General features: G+C 33.8%; 9 protein-coding genes and 1 non-coding gene across 10 annotated transcripts; 4 read left to right on the top strand and 6 right to left on the bottom strand.

Moving 5' to 3' along the window:
• Positions 1-494: 494 nt before the first annotated feature.
• ASCRUDRAFT_113132 (uncharacterized protein) lies at positions 495-1,255 on the bottom strand. The gene has a single exon (XM_020188786.1). The coding sequence runs from the start codon at positions 1,160-1,162 to the stop codon at positions 542-544; it is 621 nt and encodes a 206-aa protein (XP_020045431.1). The 5' UTR covers positions 1,163-1,255; the 3' UTR covers positions 495-541.
• On the bottom strand, positions 1,256-1,952 carry ASCRUDRAFT_113131 (uncharacterized protein). The gene has a single exon (XM_020188785.1). It carries the CDS (start codon positions 1,865-1,867, stop codon positions 1,349-1,351), a length of 519 nt encoding a protein of 172 aa, XP_020045430.1. The 5' UTR covers positions 1,868-1,952; the 3' UTR covers positions 1,256-1,348.
• On the bottom strand, positions 1,953-2,400 carry ASCRUDRAFT_113130 (uncharacterized protein). The gene has a single exon (XM_020188784.1). The coding sequence runs from the start codon at positions 2,297-2,299 to the stop codon at positions 2,039-2,041; it is 261 nt and encodes an 86-aa protein (XP_020045429.1). The 5' UTR covers positions 2,300-2,400; the 3' UTR covers positions 1,953-2,038.
• Positions 2,401-2,635: 235 nt separating this feature from the next.
• Positions 2,636-2,707, bottom strand: ASCRUDRAFT_t142. The gene has a single exon. It is a non-coding gene; the product is annotated as a tRNA-Gly (tRNA).
• Positions 2,708-3,317: 610 nt separating this feature from the next.
• VPS1 (dynamin-like GTPase VPS1) lies at positions 3,318-5,426 on the top strand (the record flags this gene model as incomplete). Its single annotated transcript, XM_020191998.1, has 1 exon — positions 3,318-5,426. One exon carries the CDS (start codon positions 3,318-3,320, stop codon positions 5,424-5,426), a length of 2,109 nt encoding a protein of 702 aa, XP_020045428.1.
• A 254-nt stretch (positions 5,427-5,680) lies between these two features.
• FRQ1 (frequenin) lies at positions 5,681-6,253 on the top strand (the record flags this gene model as incomplete). Its single annotated transcript, XM_020191997.1, has 1 exon — positions 5,681-6,253. One exon carries the CDS (start codon positions 5,681-5,683, stop codon positions 6,251-6,253), a length of 573 nt encoding a protein of 190 aa, XP_020045427.1.
• CAT5 (putative monooxygenase CAT5) lies at positions 6,240-7,269 on the bottom strand. Its single transcript, XM_020193777.1, has one exon. It carries the CDS (start codon positions 7,231-7,233, stop codon positions 6,403-6,405), a length of 831 nt encoding a protein of 276 aa, XP_020045426.1. The 5' UTR covers positions 7,234-7,269; the 3' UTR covers positions 6,240-6,402.
• A 273-nt stretch (positions 7,270-7,542) lies between these two features.
• On the top strand, positions 7,543-10,665 carry PEX29 (Pex29p). Its single transcript, XM_020193776.1, has one exon. It carries the CDS (start codon positions 7,648-7,650, stop codon positions 10,510-10,512), a length of 2,865 nt encoding a protein of 954 aa, XP_020045425.1. The 5' UTR covers positions 7,543-7,647; the 3' UTR covers positions 10,513-10,665.
• A 551-nt stretch (positions 10,666-11,216) lies between these two features.
• Positions 11,217-16,217, bottom strand: ASCRUDRAFT_9538 (uncharacterized protein; the record flags this gene model as incomplete). The annotated part of the gene is made up of 2 exons (XM_020195179.1): positions 11,217-14,692; positions 16,184-16,217. The coding sequence occupies 2 exons, from the start codon at positions 16,215-16,217 to the stop codon at positions 11,217-11,219; spliced, it is 3,510 nt and encodes a 1,169-aa protein (XP_020045424.1).
• Positions 16,053-17,672, top strand: ASCRUDRAFT_49405 (aromatic ring-hydroxylating oxygenase subunit alpha; the record flags this gene model as incomplete). The annotated part of the gene is made up of 1 exon (XM_020191074.1): positions 16,053-17,672. A coding segment is annotated over exon 1 (1,203 nt), but the record flags the coding sequence as incomplete, so codon positions are not given.
• Between the last annotated feature and the right edge of the window lie 112 nt (positions 17,673-17,784).

Here is a 17,784-nt window from a genome sequence, read left to right as displayed (position 1 = left end):
TCAAGTGAGGAAGTTCAATTACCCCAGATAGCTGAACATACCAATGGACCAGATACATGACGATAAAGAGAGTGCCAGTGAAAGGAAAAGTTTCTAAAGAGAGTAATGCAAATTTGATTCGAAGAGCATATAAAATTCCACTCGAAGCAGCCAATTAAAACCAGCAGTTGTGTCAGTGTTGCGATAAAGAATCAGAGATGGAATAAAGATAGAATCAAAGATAGAATCAAAGATAGAGGTTATCTCAGATCCACCTTCTTCTTTCGGCACATGCCACTTTGAGCCACCAATTCCGCTCAGCATGTAAACGGCAGTCGGACGCATCTGTCTGTGCCATGCTGTTGGAATTGCGCACATGCATACCACAGCACGTGTTATGACATGCCGGTTGACTCATCCGTTGTTACCTTACTCCAACCGTACCGTCTCGCTCCGTTCACCGTGGCGAGCCGTGCCAAGGTTATGCTTGGATCTGCCGGTGTGACGGGTCCTTGCTGGTGTTCAGTACTCCGCCTTGCTGTGTCCCCGTGTCACCCCTGTTTCACCGGGTGACTTTGCGGGCGCCTGTTCCGCAGAGCAGCCTCTGTCGCCGCTCGCCCCTCAGCTGGCCGCAACATCGCGGGTTTCTCGATCGGCACTGCGTCCGGATGTGCCCACTGCTATTTTTACCTGCCCGTGCACGAAAAGCGGTGTTTGTTATGCTGTGTTCGGTCCCAGTTTGGTGAAAGCGATTATATTTGCTCTGAATCATCTCGTTGCAAGAGCAGTTTTTTGGCACCTTCTCAACACCACCACAGGCACCCTTCAAAACTTCATTCACAATCTTTATATCCTCTATTGTATAATCTTTATATTTACCCGTTATAAGTTCATTTAAGCTGTTATAGCTTATGATTATATCATTCAATTGTTTTTCCAAATTTTTAGTTGTTGAAAGCTGCATAATTTGATTTTGGATTACGATGTTGTATTGTTGGATACCAAATACATTACCTAAATATGGGTTGTCATGACGAAATGCCATCAATTCTAGAGTACTGTATATGAAATCATCATTAAAATTATCAATAGTTCGATTTTTCCATCCATCCTGCTGAGCTTTTTCCGGAGGAATTGGTATGGCAGCACCATCTACGGTTGCACCTTGAGGATTTGATATCATTGATTCTTGATTATTCTCAACAGGCACTGACTCATTAGGGTCTAGAGCTACTTGGTTGTTCTCAGGTGTCAACTATTGGGAAATCGTTTCATCAGAAATCTGACTTGAATTATTGTTCAGCTCCCTAAACGTGGCTTTCGTGAGTTTTGTTGCTATATCTATATTAGTGTCTTGTATAATAAAACCTTAGATAAAAATATGGTTCTTGGTGATTATTTGTTTAAATTTTTTTGCCTTTTGTAGAAACGTTTTTGGAAGGGCTGTTGGGTTTTTTTTTGCAAATTTTTTGATAGCCTCACTCACAACAACTATCGCAGGAACACCAAATAAATAATCACTAATTCTATTTAAAGAAATACTTAGCTCGTGAAGATCGTTGAAATCGATTTCGATTACACACCAATTAGAAATCATTTTTCTAAGTGTGTTGACAATTTGCTCATTACCTATTGGATTAGTTTCTTGATTGATCTCGCTGATAAGTAAATCATTATATTCAAAAACAGAAGAAACAGCAGGTTTTCTTTTGCAAAAGATCTGGAATATGGCAATGATGGGGAAGAATATAATAGAAAGAAAACGTAAAATTAATAGCGCGACAGCATCTGGAATTACCCTTTTTATTATAGAGTAAATGAATAACTCGTTAAAAAGAAGATTGAAAAATAAAAAGTTTTTCTTATATTCCTTCAACAATTCTCTCATTACTAAATAACCTAAAATTATTGCAGGAATTATTAATGATGTGAGAGAATAGCGATTGTCTGGTTGAGCTTTAACGATTCATCTGGAGACGATTCATCTGGAAGTTTTAACAATTGATCTAGAATTTTTGCCATTGATTGATGGAAACAGGTTTGAAATCAATATGGCAGCCTATTGATTATAACTGATGGATGTAACAAGAACTTCTTTTGTAAAAATTTTGGTATTAAGCGCTGAGCTCAGAGTAAAACATAGCATCGAGTTGCAAAACATTTTCCACAAGCTCTTCCCTATCCTCTTTGCATACCATGGACCTGGTGCCCCCAGATGCTCATAATATATATGACTTGGTTTGGAAGCACAAAAAATGTATCTCAGCAGGATTTGCGATACTGTGTTCGGATGAGTCTGGTATAGCATTGGATTTACCATTATAGATCTGTGGCCGATATATCATGAACCACCGGATGTTCTGTTGACGTCTACGTCGACCAAAGTAAAAATGGCACTATTTGGGACCATGCAAACATTTCAAAGATTAAACTATATTTGGTGTTAGCCGAGGTCTGATGTAAATAAGTCATATTATAGCTCTAATTGTTGCACAACAATCAATAACCCAGTTTGCTCCTGTTTATACCGACGATGATCTGGCAAATTTGCTGACTTCAATGTTCTCACCAGCAGTGCTGGAATTAACAGTGGAAAACCTTTTCAACATCATCAAAACGGTGGCTTGTAGTGCCAGCTCAAAATAATACCAAAAAGTACGTAATACGGGAATCGAACCCATGTCTCCAGCTTGGGAAGCAGGTGTGCTAACCACTACACCAATTGCGTGCAAACGCAAGTTTTTGAGAAAGCACGACTTTTAAATAGCCAAGATCAGATCACGTGAACTGATTGCTACAGCAGTTCCAGTGTGATGGATTATGCGCAAACTGTAACTAAACACGAGCAGCAACAGAGACACGCATCATCCGATAGCCACACTGGTGGATGGTTTTTTCTTTTGATTTGGGTGTTTTTGTTTTATCTGTCTTTTGTATCTTCAATTCACTCCTATTCAACTCTGGATCACCATCTTCTGCGAAATAAATCTAATTTATAGTCATTATCTTCGCACGCCTTTTATTTAATTTAATTATATTCAATTGATTTTGTATTGGCTGATAGATTTCTATTCTGGATACCTGTATTTCTTAACACTTTATTAATATTTCTCATTATTTTATCCTTTCCCCCCCCCCCCAGTATCACTCACTATTAACTTTGTTCAACTTGATCACCAAGCGAGTAAAATCTCCTTATCAATCTTTTACTTATCTTCTATTTTAAAATCAAAAGTAAAAAGTAAAAGCGCAAATAAAGGAACACTATCGAATAATTCTTTATTAATATCCTATCAATTCCAATTCATATCTAATTATTTACAAGTAGCTTATAAACAATGGATGAAACACTTATCGCAACTATTAATAAGCTACAAGATGCCCTAGCTCCCTTAGGTGGAGGTTCTGGCTCACCTGTTGATTTGCCTCAAATAACTGTTCTTGGTTCTCAATCATCAGGGAAGTCGTCAGTCTTAGAAAATATAGTCGGAAGAGACTTTTTACCAAGAGGTACAGGTATAGTAACAAGAAGACCCTTAATTTTACAATTAATCAACAGAAGGCCAGCAAAAAGAAACTCCTCGATCTTAGTGGATATCGATGGCTCTTCATCCCCCAAATCTCCAAATCTTAATGGATCTTCAATAAGAACTGAAAATAATAAAGACGAATGGGGTGAATTTTTACATTTACCTGGCAAAAAGTTTTTCAAATTTGATGACATTAGAAAAGAAATTGTTAAAGAAACCGAAAAAATTACAGGTAAAAATGCTGGAATATCATCAATCCCAATAAATTTAAGAATTTATTCTCCTCATGTTTTAACTTTAACTTTAGTTGATTTACCTGGTTTAACCAAAGTTCCTGTTGGGGATCAACCAAAGGATATTGAAAAACAAATTAAAGACATGGTTTTAAAATTTATTTCAAAGCCAAATGCAATTATATTGTCTGTTAATGCTGCTAATATTGATTTGGCAAATTCAGATGGTTTAAAATTAGCAAGAGAAGTTGATCCAGAAGGAACAAGAACCATAGGTGTTCTAACAAAAGTAGATTTAATGGATGTGGGAACAGATGTTATTGATATCTTAGCTGGTAGAGTTATTCCATTAAGATATGGATATGTTCCTGTTATCAATAGAGGCCAAAAGGACATTGAGACAAGTAAATCAATCAGAAATGCTTTATTAGATGAAAAAAGGTTTTTTGAAAACCATCCTTCTTACAGTTCAAAATCTCATTACTGCGGTACTCCCTATTTAGCTAAGAAACTAAATTCAATCCTATTGCATCATATTAAGCAAACATTGCCTGAAATTAAATTGAGAATTGAGAGCGCTTTGAAAAAGTATCAATTAGAATTAAATAACTTGGGCCCAGAAATTGTTGATTCACCATCTTCAATAGTTTTGGGTGTAATTACTAACTTTTGCAAAGATTATAATAGTATTTTAGAAGGTGAATCCAAAGACATTAGTTCTCAAGAATTAAGTGGTGGTGCAAGAATTTCGTATGTTTTCCATGAAATTTTTAAAAACGGAGTTAACGCCTTGGATCCATTTGATCAAATCAAAGATATTGATATCAGAACCATTATGTACAATTCAAGTGGTGCAAAGCCTTCGTTATTTGTTGGCACAGGTGCTTTTGAAGTGCTAGTTAAACAGCAAATTAGCAGATTTGAAGATCCTGTTTTGAGATGTGTTACATTAATCTTCGATGAATTGGTCAGAATTTTAACACAAATTTTATCAAATCCACAGTATTCAAGATATCCTGCTTTGAAGGAAAAAGTTTCCCAAGTGTTTGTATTGTATTTAAAAGAAAGATTAATCCCTACAAATCAATTTTCTATTGATATTATCAGAGCAGAACAAACATATGTCAATACCGCCCACCCTGATTTATTAAAGGGGAATCAAGCCATGGCAATGGTTGAAGAGAAATTACATCCCCCAAGAACTGTGCAAATTGATCCTAAAACAGGAAAACCTTTGAAGATTCAAAACTCCCCTTCACCATCGATTAATGGGCAAGCGCAATTAGCTGCTGACGACAAATCAAGTGGGTTCTTTGGAGGATTTTTTTCCACCAAGAATAAGAAAAGAATGGTGGCAATGGAGGCTCCACCTCAGGTATTGAGAGCTTCGGGCTCAATGTCAGAAAGAGAAACAATGGAAACTGAGGTGATCAAGTTATTGATTCAAAGTTATTTCAATATTGTGAAAAGAACGGTAGCCGATGTGATACCAAAGGCAATTATGCTAAAATTGATTGTCAAGAGCAAAGATGAAATTCAAAAGATTTTGCTAGAGAAGTTGTATGGATCTAATGATGTCAGTGATTTGATTAGAGAAAATGAAATAACAGTTCAAAGAAGAAAAGAATGCAAGAAAATGGTTGAGGTTTTGACCAATGCCAGCGAGATTGTTTCTAGTGTTTGAAGTCAACATCGGAAACAAGCAATGCACCAACCAATATATAGCTCCCAACAACTAGTCGATATTAACATTTGAGTCTTGAAATTTGTTTTGTAGTTCTGTAGTTCAGTAGCTCTTTGATTGTGTTGTGAAGACATCGCGAGCAGTGTCTTATCGCTCCTTTTGAGTGAACCGTGTTTGCACTGGCGTTAGAGCAACTCTGGCGTTAATCTCGATAACACTGAAACACAGACAAGAGCACTAGCGACGTAGCGATAATGGGCAAGACAGCTTCCAAACTCTCCAAGGACGACATCAGCACACTCAAGAAGGCTACGTATTTCGACAAAAGAGAGCTCCAACAGTGGTACAAAGGGTTTCTCAGAGACTGTCCAAGTGGCCAGTTGAGCAAAGTGGAATTCATCAAGATCTACAAGCAGTTTTTCCCTTTTGGAGATCCCACAGAGTTTGCAACATATGTCTTCAATGCCTTTGATACAAACAAAAGTGGCACCATTGAATTCAAGGAGTTCATAATTGCGTTGTCCATAACCAGCAGAGGGAATGTCAGTGAGAAGTTGGAGTGGAGCTTTAATTTGTATGATTTAGACCAGGATGGGCATATCTCATTTGAAGAAATGTTGAAGGTGGTCCAAAGCATTTACAAGATGATTGGGCCAATGGTGGAGTTGAACGATGACGAAAAGACTCCAGAGAGAAGATGCGAGAAGATCTTTAAGATGATGGACAAGAACCATGATGCTATGATCTCGCTAGCAGAGTTCAGAGACATCAATCGAGTGGATCCTTCAATAATAGATGCACTACAACTATATAAAGATTTGGTGTGATGTTAGATACATGACATTAACTATTTATGATATATTTACGAAAAAATTTTGTTAGTTTAACCTTTGTTTGTCTTTATCTTTTGTTTATTTTAATCTAGTTTAATTTATTTTAATTTAGCATTTTCTTGTTTTCGTTTTTGCTATTTTACTTAAATCTTTTCGCAAGTCAAAATGGCAGATTTGCAAATCAATTTGATAACGTCAGTAATTAACCAATAGGGAACAGCGGATTCTGCATCGTTTTCAATAGCAATATCTAAATGTTCTAATTCTTGATCTCTGAATTCTTTGATTATCTCCTTCAAGTGTTCAATCTCACTACTTTGAAAATCAGGATTTTTAATTAGATTGCTTGTGTTATCCTTCTCAATGGCATCAACAGTAAACTCTTTCATCAAAGTTCTCAATTGATCGTTATAATGACCACCAATAACTGTTTCTACTGCAACAGTACAAGCCATAGCAGCTTCTTTGCTGATTGAACCAGTCACATACCCTAGCCCAATAGCACCAACTTTCCATAATGGGGTCAACAAGGAAGGTCTAACTCTTCTTCTGACTTGCAATTGATTAAACGTATTATGGTGATGAACCTCTTGTTCCCACATATGATTCAAGGTCTCTTTCAATTCAGGTCTCTTATGAACCAACGCAAAAATCTGACCTTGATAGATGTAATTAGCGCCCAATTCACCAGCTTGGTCAACTCTGATAACTTCGTCCAAAAACTCTTTTTGTTTCTCGTTCAATTGTGCAAAAACATATTTCTCTTTTTTAACTTGTTTCTGTTCTTTTTGGATACTCTCTTGAGATACCTGATTTAATTTTTCATTTTTTTCGTTTTGTAAAGAGTTGGATAACTGGCTCAAAGTGGAAAAGCTGGTCTTTAAGGAAGAATTGGCACTGAAAACTGCTCTAATAGCAGCAGAAGAAGCAGCAAAAGAAGCAGCAGCAGAAGGTGATCTCAAAAAAAAAAACATTTCCTACATAATACGACCAGTCGATGAAGAACCAGCTTCCTCAACACTCTCAACAGATAACAAATCCTTTTCAATATGAATATCGGCTGACGGAAATCAGCCAATCACAAACACGCTCTGCGTTGGGGTGAGACGGAATAGTTGCGTTTCCGTTACAAACGCAACCTTCAAAGTGCGTGTCGATGTATATGTTTACAAAGGTATTTGTATGCAACCTCGGATATAATGCATTGATGTGCATACGATGTTTTTGTTGCTGAATTGACATCGTTTTATTCTTTCTTTCTTGAAGATTCAGGATTATATGTGTTTGATTACAGGTATATTGATATCATTAGTTATTTTTCTTGATGCTTTTATGAATTGAATATTGGTTGATTGGCTTTTTCTTCTTGCTCTTTTTCTTCCCACAAAATGAATTCTGTATCCAACTTTCTCTCCTCTTGGGACTCCAACAGTAACAGCAATAATAGCAATAACAATAACAATAACGATTCAAATAATGATCCCAGCGTCTCTGGTTTAGATAAACCTAATTCAAGACCACACTCTTCAACTTTTGATTTCTCTTCAATCTATAATACAATCACCAGCAATAATCAAACGCTATATCCTAATTCAAATAACAAAAATTCTGCAACAGTAGATGATACTCAACCCGTTCCCTCATCTACAAATGCCCAACAAGTATCTTTGAATAATAATGATAACAATAACAATAATGCTAAAAACACTAACAGTGCTGTTACAAAAAATATAAGTGCTGCCAATGATTCGAACACCATCACAAATACAGCCTCAAAATCATCTTTTTCTCAACAGCTAACTGATAAATTTATGGAAAAACTAGTTTTAATGATATTACCCCCATCATCTGAGATGTCAGAATCTAACATTCAAGAAAGAATCAAAAACTCTAAGAATCGGCCTCAATTAACAATTCCTTTGATGTCAAAAAATGTAATTTTAATGAATCAAAGATTATCTGTCCCCTTTAATTTAATCGATCAGGTAATAAATTTAATCAACTGGCAGAATCCCTATAAAAACATTTTTATTTTATTAATATCATCTCATATAATTCTTAGCCCTATCCCAACTTTATCATCTTTCCCGTTTTTCTATATAATATTTGTCATAATGATACCATCATATCTTTTAAAATACCAAATTGATGTAAAGTCAAATCTAAACTTACTTTATCATTATTCAGTATCTCAACTATCTCCTTCAATTTCAATTTTAAACTCAAGCTCAACATTTGATCCTATTTCTTTTCCAGATATTTCTTATGACTTTTTGCTCAATTCAAAACCAATTAAAAAACCAATATTAGAAAAACCAGTCCCCGAAATTTCAAAAGAATTTTATTTAAACTTAACTGACTTACAAAATCACGTCTTACTATATATTAATACCTACAATTTTTTATCAGAGCTATTTAATTCTTTTGCATTTTGGCAAAATGAAACTATTTCCTCTTTTTTTGTACTTGTACTCTTATCAATTGGATTTTTTAACTTATTTATTTTACCAAAATTTGTTCCATTTTTAATTCCTATATTAAAATTTTCCACTCTTTTTTTAATTTGGTCTTTATCGATATTAATCCATCCCAAATATCGTGCTGTTTTTTCAATGTTTATTCTATCAAACGATAATCATCCTATTAGTAATATAAATAATATGGAAAACTCAAACAGTACCATTACGAACAGCAACAAAGATAATAATAATGATACTTTCAATGCAAATAGTAATACTAACGTTACGGATAATCTTAGCAACAACGTCAATAAAACTAAAAGAGATAGCAATACTATTAAAAAATTTTACAATAAAAAACAGAAAAAATTAATTGAAAGAAATTTTAAAAAATTTAAAAAAAATTTATTTATTTTTTTGAAAAATGAATTTCAAATTAATTTAATGGAGATTTTAAATAAAAATCACAAAAATACTAATAACGATCTCAAGCTAGTAGAAATTTTTGAATTACAACACTATGATCTGTTTGAAAAAGAATGGAACTCTACAATTTATTCAACTGATTTCTTTACAAAAAATTCCCCCTCAAGAAAATTTAAAACTTTAGAAAAATTAAATTACTTAAAAAGTCTAAATTCAAACAATATAAATTCTTTCAAAACTGATTTAAACCTTGATGATAATAATCAACCAATAAAACCAAATAATTACTCAAACGATCTAAGACTGATAAAGCCTCCATTAGGCTGGACATTTTTGGCTGATAAAAATCAATTACTAAACGATCAATCTAATAATTCAAATAATTTAAAAACACTAAAGCACTCAAAATCAAAATCGAAAACTTCTAGTTTTTTATCTTCGAAATCAAAAAATTCGAAATCAGATTCGACTGAACCTACTGTTCCAATTAAACAGCCTATCAAGGCTATATCTAATTCAATTTATAACTGGAAGTTAGATCTTAGCCCTTACAAATGGTGCAATGAAAACTACATTTTGGGTTTAGTTGACATTGATGATGACGAAAAATGGTGTTATGACACAAATGAAACCACTTCTGCAAGAAGTTTTGAATTTAGAAGAAGAAGATGGGTAAGATATGTAACGAGAGTGTCGGACTATACTGATGAAGATTTGATTAAGGAATTTTCAATCAGAAACTTTGACAAAGAATTAGAAGATTTAGAAATTTCAGATGAAGATTCAGAGAAAGATTCAGAGGATAGTTATGAAAATAGCAGCAGCGATTTCCAGAGTAATTACGATAGTGATGAAGAAACAAATGATGGAGCAAATATTGGACATGATACTCGAAAAACCAGTAGTTCAGGTTCAAATAAAGAGCTTGACGAGAAGGATTTAAATTTTAAGTTTAATAATTTATTACGATCTCCTTCAAGTGATAATACCAATTCAAACGATCATAAGATTTTAAATAACAGCATGACCAATTTTGATCCTATCAACTACAAAATGCATGGACTTGTTTCTAATAATTCGAAAGTTGGTCCTGCTTCACTGTCAAGATTTTTAGCAAATTCGACTAATAATACCTCTAATAATTATGAAAAAAACACCGCTTTTCTTAAAAATGAGAAAAAAACTGCTACAAGCTTACTATTAGATTTGTTTACTGAAAATAGCGAAGAACCAAAGCTTCCTCCAAAAAATAATTTCAACACACAATTAAATAAAAATTTCAATAAATGGAAAAAAGGTTTCACGACTGCTTATAATGAAGTACATCCCATTAATGAGAACAACAAAAATAATAACAATACAAATTAACCTATTTTTTCTTCTCTGATTTTTTATTCATTACTTTTATCAATATCAGTCTTTTTATCCAAAAAAATAGAATTCTTTTAGTTTCGTTATAAAAGAATTTCAAGTTATAAAAACTAGATTACGTTCAATTAATGTCTTTTTTTATATAATTTTAATGAATGATAGTAGCAAAAAAAATATTAGCAAGTATCTTTTGATACAAAAATTTTTAGAAAGTAGAAAAGAAAAAAAGTATATAGTATAATAATAATAAACCAAAAAAAAATTTACCTTATTTCCTTATTTTCAGAAAAAAACAACAAAGAACTGAATCTTCAAAAATTAATTTTTTTGATTTGATAACATTATCAGATAGAAGAAAAAAAAAGGGAAAAAACAAATTAAACAAAAAAACAAAAACAAGACAAAAATAATCTTAAAACAAAAACAAATTAAAAAATAAAATAAAAAACGGATTAAATGATGACCATCCATAAACCAAAAAAAACTTAAAAACAATTAATCAGCTAAATTTAACAATTCACAAAAAAAAATACTAAAATGAATTATAAGCAAAATTTTGGAGCACAAGCCAAGAAATAAAATTTCTGATTAAATAGATCCCAATTAAACATCAAAAAAGAATACCACACAATAACAAAATATAATACTAAGCAAGATTTGAAAAGCAAAAACAATCATTCATTATGTAGTGAGCTTATTACTTATTTTTTGTTTGAAAGATTTTCGGTTGTAGTTGCATTATCTAAAAAATTCGGATTGTTAAATTGATAAACTTTACGATTTACATCACCTTCGTAAGATTGTTTATTTTCAAAATTAAACAAATCATCACAATAATCATTATGTAATGGTTCATTATTTTTGTTTGCTTTCTGATGTTCCATTCTATCGCTGTTTAAAATATCCAAGCTATTGCAATTGGGTGTGCTATTGCTTTTGGCCATGGGTGACAACTGAATATTTTCTTTGTACTTTTTAGGATCAATACTGCTAACTTCTGTCAACTCTTCTTCCAGGATGGTTCTTTTACTTATATTTTTTGAATGAGATTGAATCATGTTTGTTTCGGGAATTTTTAATGATTGATCATTTGATTTATTTGCGTTAGAATTAATATAGTCCATAAAAAACGTAGTGGGTGATTTTGGTGTAACCACAGTATTTTCAGAATGTGTCTTTTTCCGATTTTCGCGTTTTATATTATTGCCAGCCTCTTTTTGAACTACTAATTGATGAGGTCTCATAACCTGAAAACCACTTGTCCCTGTTGCGGAAATCTGATCTTTCTTTGAAGAAATTTTCAACCTATTCAACATTTTTGTAAAAATCTTAGGTTGGTATTTCTTTTTATTTTTTGAAGAACTTTCTGGCTTAACGTCAAGAGGATTGGTTAATTTATCATTATTATTATTATCTCTAGACTCCCATAATTTTTTAACATCTGGGTCAGGATCTAATACTCTTCCTTTATATTTATATAGATCAGCCTCTCTAACTGAATAATCAATATCTGTTCTTCGTTGACTAGGGGCTAATAATAAATCATAAGATGTATGTTTACTCTGAGGCAGCAAAGGATCCAAATTTACAATAGAGTTAATACCAGAACTATTGGTATTTTCCATCAACGGGGTTGGAGTTGATGTGGTATGGTAAAATGAAGTTGAAGTATGAGGGGTTCTAAAAAATGATGAGTTATTTGCTCCATTGTAAGTCGGATACAATTCATTTAGCATGGAGCTGCTATTTCTAAACAATACACTTCCCTGATGAGAGGTATTATTTAATGCTTTTTCTTCAATATCAATACTTCTGCTTATTCTATTGGATATGTAAGAATCGCTATTTGTGTAATTGATATCTTTATTTTGATCATCATTTCCAACATATAATATGCCTTTCCTCTGTTTACGCATTGAGCTCAATACTTTGACGAAACAAAAAATTGCTCTTGCAAATGTTATTAAGATTAACAAAGCATGCAAGACTAACTGAGTGAAGGCAATATAAGATTTGATTCTTTCAGAAATATCTAATTGACTTAAAAATGCCACATTAAAACAAAGAACAACAATTTTGAAAATACTCATTAGAATAGAATTTTTGTTTTTACCAGTTTTAGCATAATTTGGTTGGATGATTAAGATTGAAAATAAATCTAGGATCTCCAATAGAGCCAATAGTACAATTTGAGCCAACCCAGATTTTTGAATAACAGCGATAACCAAAGATTTAGAAAAATATAAAAGGGATTGAAAAGGAACAAAATATAATTTGTTAGGCTTATATGAATTATAAATTAAGCCATAAATTAAGATAATTCTTAAAGAAGAGTAAATTTTTCTTTGATAATAGTTTTTTTTGTATAGAATATATTTTGAATTAAAATAGATAATGATGAAAAGCCAAAGAATTACCATTATGAAACCAACAAGACTCAAAGCCAAAGAGTTTGGAGGATTTAGGTGACTGGGACGGGGAAAATCATAATAATTTAATTTAACATCAATATAATTATAGAATTGGTATAAACTAAGTATTAAAAAGGGAGAGGCAAAATAAATGAAAAACATTCTAAAGCCAACACCTAGACCTAAATAAATATTTTTGAACCAAAATTTTGATAAAGATTCTTGAGTAAATAGTTCACTTTGAGTGGTATTCTGAGAGTTTATTGAAGATCTTTTATTATGTTTTTTCATGAAAGATTCTCTACTTTGAGTCTTTTTGTGAGTTTTTTTAAAAAAAAGAAATCTTTTTTTAGGTTTTATAGTGTAATCATCAATGTTCTTTGTTCTGAATAATCTTAGCAATAGAATTAAGAATTGATAAATTGCAAAAAAAGCTAAAATTAGGCCTACTAGAAAGAGAATGAAATTTTTCCATTGATCATTAATAGTAAAGGGATTTAATAGAATATTAAAATTGGAAGAGTTTAAATAAATGTTATCATTTTTATAATAATCGCTAGTATAGGTATTTGTGAAAAAGTTATAAAAGGATAATACACACCAATTTAAAGATAGTAGTAAAGGTTGATAAAAGCCTGGGTAGTCTAAGCTTAAGGCGCCATTGAAGTAGATGAATTGGTAATAATTTAATAAATCTGAAAACATTGGAGCTAGTTGGATTAGTAGAGACTCATTACAAATGGTAGAAGGTAGTAGTAAGAAAGGGTTTGAAGACTCTTGATATGGAGATAGAAAGAGAGTGAAATAGTTGAAAAAAATAATTAATAATAGTAAGATTATTGTAATGATTGTAATTGAATGGGTGATATAAGTTGGTAAAACTGGGGTAACGATTGTTTTTGAACAGCCCAAAATTTTAGAGGTTTTATCGTTACTTAGAGTTGATAACCTAATTGAATATGAGCCAATTTTGCTAAAAGAAGACAAGTCTTCTAAATAATTTATTACAAAACGATTAGAAGAATTTAGAGGACAAACGTTTGAAAAAGTGAAATTTTTGTGAGTTAAAGCAGTGAAATTGGGGGTAATAGTTTGAGATTCATAAAAGGGAGGAAAAAATTTTTTGATATTTTTATTATATTGATCATCATAATCCTCGTCGTTTTCAGTGATTTGGTTATATAAATTGAGGTTGGAAGTGGTCACATTATTAGGACTAAAGTAATTTTTTTTTTTTTTTTGAAAGTTTGAATTCGAGTTATTATTATAAATTAAATAAGAATAATTTTGATCTGATAAAGATAATAGATTACAAAATCTTAGATATCTTTCTAATATTTCACCAGACATGAATTCTATTGTTACATGTAAAGTTGTATATTTATTTGTGTTATAGTTTATGTCAGTAATGAGAGAATCATTTGATGATGATAAATAGTTATCATAGTTATCAAGATAAAAGGCTGAATAGTTACGACTATCAATATCATTTGTATCATCATCATCGTCATCATCAAATGAATAATCATTACTGTCAACGTTATTACCAGATCGACTATTTATATCTCTTTTTCTTTTTTTATTTAGATAATATGAAGAATTAGTGAAATTGGAGTAATTTTGATTTATGTAGGAATTGAGTCGAAGATATAAATAGTTCGAATCATTTGTATCAAAATAGGCTTGAATTTTGGGAGACTGTATTTCTAGTAGCTGGTCAGAGATATCATTATTGTTTTTGTAACACTCATAGGAATTGACAATGGCTGAATCAACAGGTAAGAGGATGTGAGAAATTAAAAGAAAGCAAAATAAAAGATTTAATGAACAAGATATAGTGAGCTGGTGATAGATATAGTGATAGATATAGTGATAGATATGGTGATAAATATGGTGATAAATATGATGGAGATGTGGCAACCAATACATAATGGCTTTGGTAAATGGTCAGTTGAATTGTCAATTGGATTGCAAGATTAATTGGTGATTGAAAATTGGGGATGTCTCAGAATTGGGAATGATTGGTGAAAAGTAAAGTATTTTGCTGTTTTGAATATCTTATATGCTGTTGGTAGTCTTGTTAACGAGATCAATTAATTAAGTAACTAACTGGGCTGAAAGCATTTATTGAAGCGATGATCATAGAACTAATAGTCGTGAATTGGTAATAGAGTTTGCGAGCAGAAGACGTAAGTTATGAAATTGCAATTGGGTAGTGAGAGCATAAACCAGCCAGTGGGGAGGATTGTTTCTTTACTCTTTACTCTTTACTCTTTACTCTTTTCTGTGCTTTTTGCTGTGTTCTTTGTTGTGCTCTTTATTGTGTTCTTTACTTTACTCTTTACTCTACTCTTTACTCTGCTTTTTGCTATTGTTGGTGAGTGTCTGCTGTGAAAAGATCCTGTTTGGCTCACTGTGTGCTTCGTTCTAGTGGCGCCAGCCTTGGTGGGCCTGGTGGTTGCTGTTGCGAAGTGAAGTGGTTGCTTGTGTGGTGCCTGTTCGATATAGCTGAGCAAGCTGGTGAAATGCTGTGGTGCCTGTGGTGGTGTTGAGAAGGTGCCAAAAAACTGCTCTTGCAACGAGATGATTCAGAGCAAATATAATCGCTTTCACCAAACTGGGACCGAACACAGCATAACAAACACCGCTTTTCGTGCACGGGCAGGTAAAAATAGCAGTGGGCACATCCGGACGCAGTGCCGATCGAGAAACCCGCGATGTTGCGGCCAGCTGAGGGGCGAGCGGCGACAGAGGCTGCTCTGCGGAACAGGCGCCCGCAAAGTCACCCGGTGAAACAGGGGTGACACGGGGACACAGCAAGGCGGAGTACTGAACACCAGCAAGGACCCGTCACACCGGCAGATCCAAGCATAACCTTGGCACGGCTCGCCACGGTGAACGGAGCGAGACGGTACGGTTGGAGTAAGGTAACAACGGATGAGTCAACCGGCATGTCATAACACGTGCTGTGGTATGCATGTGCGCAATTCCAACAGCATGGCACAGACAGATGCGTCCGACTGCCGTTTACATGCTGAGCGGAATTGGTGGCTCAAAGTGGCATGTGCCGAAAGAAGAAGGTGGATCTGAGATAACCTCTATCTTTGATTCTATCTTTGATTCTATCTTTATTCCATCTCTGATTCTTTATCGCAACACTGACACAACTGCTGGTTTTAATTGGCTGCTTCGAGTGGAATTTTATATGCTCTTCGAATCAAATTTGCATTACTCTCTTTAGAAACTTTTCCTTTCACTGGCACTCTCTTTATCGTCATGTATCTGGTCCATTGGTATGTTCAGCTATCTGGGGTAATTGAACTTCCTCACTTGACTTTTATTCCATCTCAGCAAATGGCGTGAAATTGCCAGAACGAATATGTTTATTGGATACATAGGATGGGATACATAGGATGGGATACATAGGATGGGATACATAGGGTGGTATAAATATTCTGCTTTTTCTCTCTTGTCTTGTCTCCCACCATCTTGTTTACGCAACTCAAAACAAACAAAATTGGTTTTGTTGAGTGTGCTTTCAAAATGTCAACTGCTAAGGTAGCCAACTTGCCCATCTCGTCCAACACCATCATCGACGAATCCCCCATCTCCTTTCCTGCTGAAGAACTATTCGAGCTAGAAAAGAGAGCTATCTTGAACCAATCATGGCTCTACATTGCCCACTCTTCGCAGTTGAAAAAAGCTGGTGATTATTGTTCATTTTCGTTGGCTGGTATCCAGTTTTTTTTAATCAAAAACAAGCAAAATCAGATCAACTGCTTCCACAACGTCTGTCGCCACCGGGCCTATCCTGTCATTAGAAAGGAAAAGGGTTCTTCCATCATCTTGGGTTGTAAATACCATGGTTGGTCCTACAACACCGATGGCTTACTCACCAAAGCGCCTCACTTCAACAACGTCGATGGGTTTGTCAAGTCCGAAAACAGTTTATACAAGATCAATACTCATGTTACGTCCCAGGGTCTAGTGTTCATCAATTTTGATAGATCAGCTGAGAACAACCTCCCCATCTACTCATTTGATCAATTCTTCAACTCGTTTGAGTCAAAGCTAGCTGATTTCGATATCAATGACTATACGTACACCACTTCTTACACACTAGAGGGCGACTTCAACTGGAAAGCGTATCTCCATTCAAACGATCACTTCACATTCAACCAGTCCAACGATTCACATTTCAAGTCAATCAACCATTTCCTCAAAAACACAGTGCAATATAACCCACTGCAACACGAATCCACCCAACAATCAACCGCTACTAAATCATGGTTTGGCTGGGGCTCGTCGGTTGAAACTAACAAAGTCAGCTCTCCACAATCAGAATCCAAAACTGACATATTTACTGGCACTTCATTCATCCTATTTCCTCTCTCTTCAATCAATGTGTTTGGTCCTGCTTGGTATTCGTTGAAGATTTCTCCTGTCTCGCACAATAAAACCACACTACAATATGATATATACTCCAAAAATGACATATCGGATTTCAAGAAAAACGAATTTATCGAATTTATTAAACAATATGAACTACGCAAGTTCAACCACTGCTTGAAGATGGCACATTCAAGCGATGCTCGAGATGAGTCCATTGTGTTTCAACAAACTAAAAATCACTTTGAGTTGGAAAATAAAAACGGAAGTCCTATTAATCCGGCGTTTGTGGGTGGTAAAGCTCCATCAAAAACATCTCAGGAATTGGATGAATTATGCAAACAGGTTGAGTGTCAATCAGCTAAAAAATTGAAATTTGATTGGTAATTTGATTGCATTTCGCTTCTGCTTCTCACTAATATTTCATTCTAATATTTCATTCTAATATTTCATTCTAATATTTCATTCT

This window comes from Ascoidea rubescens (genome assembly GCF_001661345.1).
Source record: "Ascoidea rubescens DSM 1968 unplaced genomic scaffold ASCRUscaffold_13, whole genome shotgun sequence".
NCBI lineage: Eukaryota > Fungi > Ascomycota > Saccharomycetes > Ascoideales > Ascoideaceae > Ascoidea > Ascoidea rubescens.
The sequence above is the reverse complement of the archived record's forward strand: the minus strand, read 5'-3'. Positions and strand labels throughout refer to the sequence as shown.